The sequence below is a fragment of the Melanotaenia boesemani genome, chromosome 8 (genome assembly GCF_017639745.1).
Source record: "Melanotaenia boesemani isolate fMelBoe1 chromosome 8, fMelBoe1.pri, whole genome shotgun sequence".
NCBI classification, from domain to species: Eukaryota; Metazoa; Chordata; class Actinopteri; order Atheriniformes; family Melanotaeniidae; genus Melanotaenia; species Melanotaenia boesemani.
This window is the reverse complement of record NC_055689.1, coordinates 2,945,588-2,954,487: the sequence shown is the minus strand read 5'-3', so window position 1 is coordinate 2,954,487 and position 8,900 is coordinate 2,945,588. Positions and strand designations below refer to the sequence as shown.

Here is an 8,900-nt window from a genome sequence, read left to right as displayed (position 1 = left end):
CATCCATCTTTCATATTTCTCCTGTTTCATACCATCTGCGTCTACTTTCACACAATGTTTATGTTGGTTCAGAATAAATATGCTTCTACTAGGATATTGTGCTGATGAACTTTAAAGTTTTAAGAAAAGTCTGTGTTGACTCCCACATCTTCAATGTCTGTTCAGCGCGAAGGTTTCCCAAAACCGAAGAGTTACGGAAGAAGTGGGAAATTGCCGTAAGATTTTCCAGCAGTAATTCCTCCATGATCTGCAGTCAGCACTTGAAGACGGAGGATTTGGTCAGGACAGATTGTGAGACTTAAGGATGGAGTTATTCCATCTGTCTCCAGATTCCCAGATCATCTCCAAAGAGTAAATGTATTATTTTATTGCATTATTATTTATTTTTCCCCACCTGTATAAAGTGTCTTTGAGTAACCATATAAAATCAATTAACTTTTTTTTTTATCATTACACTAAAAAGGCATACAGGCGGGATTTCTACTCAGGTAAAATATAATTACATTCTTTGTTAAACCTCCCAAGTTATCTAAAAAGGGAAAAGTTAGTTGTGCTCATCAAATTTCAGATCGATGTGCTACGTTGATTCCCGAGCTGTTGCAAGGTCAGCAGTATGTCCTCACAAGTTCAGCCAGGATCACCTGAAGCTGATTGTTTAATTCTATCTAATTTAATATAAAGGTACTTTAATTTCTGCTGTTTTAATGCACATGTGCTGCTGATCCTTAATAAAAGTATATTTAGCACTGAATGCTGTAAAATAGAACCGTCTCTTTGGTTACTTGACAATAACTAAATAAATATATCGAGAAATATTGTGCATCGTGATTCAGGTAAAAAATAGAGATATAAGATTTAGTTCATATCACCCAGCCCTACTATTTAATATAAATCCTGGAAGCAGATAAAATTTCTCTTTTTGCTACAAAAACTGGAACAATAATCTCTCAGCATGCCAGTTCAGCAACACACACAATGTTTTTAAAAACTGCATTTAAACTGAAACAGGTTGTTCATCAGCTGCTCATTGCCCAAAAAACACCCAAGAACTGAAAGTGTCATAAAAAAAAGACTCAGGGAATAGCTCCACTTTTTTGTTGACTTAAAAAAAAATCATTTAGGTATGCTTGATATTAGTGCTTCTAGGAAGGTGGTGGCAATGTTGCTCCATGTAGTGAAGATGACATCATGAAGGACATCCACCATCTAGAACAGACGTCCATTTTTTTCCCCAAACTTCCCTTGCCATCCATCCCCACATTATCAATGGGATTTAAATCAGGGGAAGTGTCTTTGCTGTCCTGGAAGAAATCCTTAGTGGGGCGGGCAAAGTCCATATGGACAAGTTTGTGGCGTGGGAGAAGACATGGCCATTGAAGACCACTTGTCTTTAAAGCCCTTCTCTCGCAGATGCCGTCTTATGGTTATTGGGCTGCAGTCAGCATCAATTAGGGCCTTAATTTGGGTTGAGGATCAGCCTTTGTCTTCACAGACAGCTCCTTGGATTCTCCTGCTTGTCGCAGATGAAATGTTCTTGGGTATAGCATTTGACTTTGACCGCTTTACTGCATCCAACCTCAGCAGCCATTGTGCATTGTGTGAGGCCTGGCTTGTGCAGCTCTACAGTCCTACCACGTTCTAAGGCCGAACGTCTTGTTGGCTTTGCCATCATGAGATCATGACAGTGTGAATGCAAAAAAGGGAAAATATCAAGAAAGCCTGATTTTTGTGCAGATTTGAACTTTAAGGCCGTGGTCCTAAACTTGATCAACGAATGAACAGTTTGAGTTGAAATGCAGTTTAAAACATTGCCCACTCCACCTTTTAGAACATCTTCCTCCTTCTTCTATTTACGTTTTGAACCTCTTCTTGCAACTGGTTGCAATCCACCAGCGAAATGAGAATACTTTCACTTTTTCCTCCCGCTCTTAACATTCTATAAAACACTAAATCTCCCTGATCAGTTTTGGCCAGTAAACAGATATGTCCTAAGTAAAACTAATACTGTCTTTTTGCATGTGTGTGTGTGTTTTGTGATACTAATTACATCATGTACCTGGACACAGGCAAAAGGTTTTTACTGTTAAGCTACTATCTGCAGGATTCACTGCTGTGGGTATCTGACCAATGAGACAGCTGTCTACATTCAAGGAGACGCTGGGATTGGCTGAACTTGGTTTTCACTGCAAGGCCCCAAAGTGTCACACAAAAGCTAAATGGAGGGTAAACCAATAAGGAAATCCAACTGCAAAAAAGGACTGAAAAATGCAAAGGGAAAAAGAAAATGGAAAAGGGAATTACCTTTAAACGTGTGAAGTTTATTTAAGCAAAATGTATGAATTGTGTCATTTCTCTTCTCAGAACATTTGAAAATACATTTAAAAGTCACAGTATTCCATAAGGAATTGATGTTAATATGCCATTCCTCTTTAACATTTCAATTTGAAATGTAATTACAAAACACTTTAGTTTAACTTTTTCATATAAATGGTTGAATTTGAGATTATATTTAGCATCTATACATTTTATTTAACAATTACTCATCACCAAAATGCTGTTTTGCTTTTTTGAAGACCTTCCTGTTCCGCCATAGTCAACAGCATTGTGCAATAACAACCCCCACCACTCATCGACTTAAATTGGATGAACTTTGTGCAAAAGTTAAGATTAACATTAACTAGATTCCCTCCATGAGGATGAATAAAGTTTCCATCCATCCATCATTATATTCGCTAAATATATTCCTTTATAAGTAATGTTGCATTTTACGAGTGTAGCTTCTGGCTGATTATAAACATTAAAGAGAGAAACATGGAGACAAAATCTCCTGAAATACAAAGTAATGTAATGCAGAGTTTCCTCTCCCAGCACTTTAGAACAGAAAAGAATCCACTTTTCCATTTTGGAAGCATCTGATGAAAACCACAGGGTGAGGTTTGAGCATTACCTTGACTTCTGTTCCTCCACTGACCATTCCTCCTCTTCTGCTGGTTTCCACTCATGCTGAAAGCTTCAGACTTGTTTGCATTCTTCAAATCTATGAGACAGTTGATTTTAATTTTCATTTATTTTCATGTAAAGATAAATATCCTCTGATTTAAGTAAAATCACCTGATTTAAAAGGCTGCTTTCTGTTTAGTTCCACGCTGCAGCTCAAGTGCTCACAGAAACATTTATGTTCCCATATCTTATTGCACTGGACTCCACAGTCCACTAAGTGTCCCCTTGACTGGGACACTTCAGCCTTCTCCTGGACAGTAACTGGACCTCTGTCATACCCCTCAGCATTCACCCCATTTTGGGAAACTGGCTGGATCATCTCCTCTGCTGCAGAGTTTAGGAGAAGTGTCTCTTCCTCAGGTAAAGAGCTTTTCTCCTGCAACTCGTTAGATTCCTGGTTTGGGCTCTGATGAGCCTCTGGTTCAGAAGACCCTTTTTCCTCTTCAGCACGGGGAGATGCTTCGATTTCTAGGGGTGCAGGGGAAGACGAGGATTCCTTCTCTGAGGGACTTGTGTCTTGCTCTGGCCTCGTTTCAGGATCATTACTTTTCATTTCTGGCTGCAACCTGCAACTCCTCTCCTGACACGCTGAAGCAGTTACTTTTAAAAGTTGTGTTGACAGTCCAACATCTTCATCTTCCTCCATCATCTCGTTCATCTTGGGCTCAAACACGCCATTCTGTAACAGCCAGTCTCTGGTGGGGATGAAAGGAGCCAGAGACTCCACGGACCAGACGGACTCATTCAGGCTTCTCACCTGACTGCTGCCTAAATGTACTTTATAGGGAATAATCTCCGTCGTATCCTCACATGGATCTGCCCCAGTCACATTTAGGAACATCTGAGATGAGTTCGGTGAAAAACACTGTTCATCTCTGCAGGTAGATTCAGTAAGGTCACCATCTCCTTTGGAGTCTGAGAAAGGCCCAATGAAAGCCCAGGGCAGTCTGAGGATCTTAAAGAGCATTGGACCATCATCGGAAGCATTCTTGGTCAAACTCTGGTAAACAGATTTATGCTTCTCTGCTTCAGGATTGTCAGTTTGCTGTTGCTCGTCCAGCAGCTCCCCATCTGTGACCTTCAGGATGGCTTGTGGCACATCACCTCCCCAACCCATCAGGATGTCAGGAACAGAGATGCGCCTTTCCTTAAAGACCTCATCCTCTTTTTGAGATGAGCTGCACACAGGAGCCACACTGTCTGGAGAACTCACCCACATATGGACGTCTCTGCATAGAGGGATGAGGGGGGGCTCCTGATCAACCATGTCTTTATCCATCTGTATTTCCTGAGTTGCTCTGATACACGACTCGACAGCTGGAGGATATTTGTCAAACCCCTGCTTGACGGTGCTGCTGGTGCAGGGTTCATCAACCTGACTGTCTTTTGCATCACTGGTGGGTAATTTGTAGCTCACAACCCCAACATAACCCCGTTTTTGGGAGACTGAGCCTGTGGAGGCTGGAGAGTTGGAAGCAGTTCCTCTCCCAGAGTCTGAACCGGCTGCTTGCCACCCAGCATCATAAACACTTGCGCCTCTCTGGACTGGTTCTGTCTGAACCTCTGAGTTTACAGTTGCCCTGAACGGGACTGTATGAGGCGTGCGGATTCTGTGTGTTTGGTTAGAGTTTTGGTGTGACCCACCCCGAGTGTGGACCTGTGGGTGGAGCAAGCGTCTGTAGTCAAATGGTTGCATGTGAGGGTGTGGTAGAAAGTAAGCTGGAGCCTCCATAAAGGGGGGAGGAGGGAGTGGAGGAGGGGGTACAACCATACCGTAGCCTAAGAGGAAGAAAAAAAAACAAAACCTGAAATCTTGCATTATGAAAGAGAAAATAAGCATCACCTTAAAGTTTAAACACAGGCTGCACTGAACAGTTAACCTCATCTTGATAAGGTCTATTTTTTCTGCCTCCTGTCTAAAATGACATATTGATGACGATGGACACCTTTATCAATGGTCAGAGTCAGGAGAATCCAGGGATAGCCCACAGTGATGAGACAGACATCTTTATATATCATATATATCTACATCTCTAAGCAGAGTCTCTGCTTTCATATGACACCTTATTTGTGTGGTTTGCTTGAAGTGGAGAAATTAGCAGAAGCTCTAAAGTGGACAGAGCTGCTCATGTTTTTCTCACATTCCAGTATAAGTGCTTGGGGTTGGAACAGGGTTTGGTTTAGATGCCAGTGCTTGGTGGAGTCTTTTAGCTGAGTTTCTCCTGTCATGTTGCTATGCTACATGTTAGCATTGCTGCCTCCTAGGGTCTGCAAACATCTTCTGGACTGTTGGACCTCATACTGCCTCCTGTACAGGGGGGTCTAGTCAAGAGGAGGTTAAACAGGATTGTGTTAGTCCCAGCCTGACAGATCATCAATGCTTCAGGGCCATCAAATAATTAAACTCATGGATTAAAAAGTTATTCTGCAGCAAAGGTTTGGACATCAATAAAACTACAAAAGATAATTTCCAACTTACTCATGGCTGGGAAGCCTGCAAAAGGGTTATAAGAGAAGGGCATGGGCCACTGGTACTGGAGGAAAGGTGGAGGAGGCGGAGGTGGAGCATGAATGTAGAAGACAGGCCGGCCAAAAGCCGGATGTTGGGGATGAGATGATGATGATGATCCTGGGTCCTGACCTGGATCCTGCTGGGCACAGTTTGTCCCACCACTGTTAGTACGAGAGCTTGGGTTCCCTCCATCAGATCCTGGATGAGCTGGGGGTCTAGTCGCAGTCGCTGACATACTCCACCTTCAGGGGTGGAAGAAGTGTGACAGTGTGAGAATGAAAAGCTTTAATTTTTATGTTTAAATTTACAAACAAAAAAGTAATTTAATATTGTTGGAACAGTTTCCACAGTCAGGACTTCAGACAAACTCTGAGGGATGGAACCGGGAACTTTAGGTCCATCACATCAACATCAGTCAATTTAATGTCTATGAAACCAGTTTACATTTTTTAAAATAAACTAATTAGCATTGTATAGCTATCATCAACTTCACTGTAATCCCAGATTATTTGAGTCGGTGTGGAAAGCCGTTCCCCTGATCTCCTTTAGTTTGCACACATGCTGAAACTAAACCGCTTTAAAATTCCTTCAACACAGATCGTTTGTCTTTATTAAGAACCAGGAGTTTACTTTTCCTTCGTACCTCTCACCCATCCAGGTGTTTGAACTTTAGATTTGCAACTAATTTGGCTATTTGTTTGATTTATATGCAGTAACTTTACTAATCTGCAGATAAGTGTGAGTTGTGTGTTTTCTGTTTGTTTTTAGTGTCATTTTAACCTTTGTATCTTTTTTTATTGTTGTTGCATTATTATGAGGACCCCAGGTAGACTAGCGACCACTTTGTGGAAGCTAATGGGGATCCTAATAAATAAACTAACTCTTAACATATTTACTACTTACTCATTTGTTAATGTTTCAAAACATACTGATCTAAATTAAATATTTGATTAATCCAAAATTAAACCTTTACATTGAACCTGACACACTTAAAATGTACATTTTTGCACATTTGGTAAAAGCCTGGGTGTATAATACCACAACAAGCAGGAAAAGTCTGTAACCTGCATTATTTCACCCCTTAATTGACCCAAACTGTTGAAATTTGAGCTTAAAAAACTTACCCGTTACCCCCTCTGACAGAAACATGTTCAGTTATCTGTCCTGATGTGATTGCACTTCAGTGCTGAACAGTATTAATTTAACCTGTATGGTTTAGTAACGATTGACTTTTTGCACTAAACATGATATAACCAATCACCACTACAAAGTTTATGCTCAAACTAAATCTGGGTTTACAGTGTTGAAGTCTCCTGTACAGGTATGTACATCCATCACAGTGTGATGAAGCACAGGTGGGGCTGAGAAGCTAATGATAATGAACAGAAATGAGTTCAATGAATGCCAGGAGATGTGGCTGCTGTTCAGAAAGGCCATCTGCTCGTTCAGCTGGACCATTTAGAATAAACCTCCCGTTGTGTTCACGGTGAGGGAAAATAAAGTCTACCAAACTTAAACTCCCCACATGAACAATAGAAGCAGACCATAACACACTTTCATACACTGACTGCTGGTTTCTGTTTTCTACCTCAAGGCCATTTTTCATTGTGCTATCAGAAGGTTAATAGCTGCGGGATTATTTGCAAATGGCTGACAGCTCACAAGAGTACAGGCAGAGTTTCTACATCAGGAACACAGACAGGATTTGGAGCAGGAGCTGAATGTTCATGATGCCGATGACATGCGTGTGGAGTCTTCTGTCTAAGTTTGATGAAATGTGACGAAGCTCATGAAAACCACGGCACCACCCAAAAGTTGTTTTTTTTCCATGTGTACATCCCTTTCTGTAAACTCTGACCAAATTAGCACAAAAAGTCACTTTACCTTGCAGAGGACTCGAATATGAAAATCACCAAACACACAACGTGATTAAAAGTGTGTGTCTGACACACCTGAGATTAAGTAGCTTCTGACCAGACAGCTGTGTGCAGTGTCAGCTGATTAGGAGACTGTAGTCTGCAGCCTGAATGTCATCAAGGTTTTACAACACTAGATGGAGCCACTGGTCTGGTTCTTCTCACAGAAGAATCCAGTCCAGCTTAGAGTCCTAACTGAATCCGATCACCTGGAGGTGATGCTGAAGTGCTCTGCTGGGAACATCTGGAACTCTGAGAGCTTTAAGATCCAGTGAATCGTGGTCAGTAAGATTTTTTATATGTGTGCATCTCTCTCAGACAGGATGCTCCTCATTCTGGGAATATTATGCAGGAAGAATAAGGTCCTAGAACCATGTTTTATATGTGAGTCAAAGGACAGATCCTAGTCCAGAATATCTCCAAGGTTCCTCACGGTAGTACTGCAAGCCAAGTAAAACCATTCAGAGTAATTCCATCGCTAGACAGATTCTTCCTGAAAACTTCATTCTGTGTCACACTGATGCTTTTCTCACATTTGTTCTGTGATTCATAAAAAGAGTGAGAACCATGTGAGCGACAACGTGCAGTTTTCCACACATTTCTTTATTTTAGGAATATTTGATGTTTATTCTGCTGACACAATAATCACAATAGTTCCTGGTTCCAATCTCAGTTCTTTTTGCATGTTCTCTTCATGCATGTGGCTTCTCCAGGTTCTCCATGTGTGGCTTCTCCTCCAGGTTCTCCATGTGTGGGTTCTCCTCCAGGTTCTCCATGTGTGGCTTCTCCTCCAGGTTCTCCATGTGTGGGTTCTCCTCCAGGTTCTCCATGTGTGACTTCTCTTCCAGGTTCTCCATGTGTGGGTTCTCCTCCAGGTTCTCCATGTGTGACTTCTCTTCCAGGTTCTCCATGTGTGGGTTCTCCTCCAGGTTCTCCATGTGTGACTTCTCTTCCAGGTTCTCCATGTGTGGGTTCTCCTCCAGGTTCTCCATGTGTAGGTTCTCTTCCAGGTTCTCCATGTGTGGGTTCTCTTCCAGGTTCTCCATGTGTGGGTTCTCTTCCAGGTTCTCCATGTGTAGGTTCTCTTCCAGGTTCTCCATGTCTGGGTTCTCTTCCAGGTTCTCCATGTGTGGGTTCTCTTCCAGGTTCTCCATGTGTGACTTCTCTTCCAGGTTCTCCATGTGTGGGTTCTCCTCCAGGTTCTCCATGTGTGGGTTCTCCTCCAGGTTCTCCATGTGTAGGTTCTGTTCCAGGTTCTCCATGTGTGGCTTCTCCAGGTTCTCCATGTGTGGCTTCTCCTCCAGGTTCTCCATGTGTGGCTTCTCCTCCAGGTTCTCCATGTGTGGGTTCTCCTCCAGGTTCTCCATGTGTGACTTCTCTTCCAGGTTCTCCATGTGTGGGTTCTCCTCCAGGTTCTCCATGTGTGACTTCTCTTCCAGGTTCTCCATGTGTGGGTTCTCCTCCAGGTTCTC

The 8,900-nt window shown here is 42.2% G+C and overlaps 1 protein-coding gene across 1 annotated transcript in view; it reads right to left on the bottom strand.

Moving 5' to 3' along the window:
• Positions 1–7,463, bottom strand: part of LOC121643960 (histone-lysine N-methyltransferase SETD1B-like) — a 9,493-nt gene extending 2,030 nt beyond the window's left edge. Inside the window, exons 1-4 of the mRNA XM_041991611.1 lie at positions 7,397–7,463; positions 5,480–5,754; positions 3,112–4,779; positions 2,948–3,037 (exon numbers count right to left, since the gene is read on the bottom strand). Coding sequence (XP_041847545.1) covers positions 2,948–3,037; positions 3,112–4,779; positions 5,480–5,747 — 2,026 coding nt within the window. The 5' untranslated portion in view covers positions 5,748–5,754; positions 7,397–7,463. The remainder of the gene's footprint in view (positions 1–2,947; positions 3,038–3,111; positions 4,780–5,479; positions 5,755–7,396) is intronic.
• Between the last annotated feature and the right edge of the window lie 1,437 nt (positions 7,464–8,900).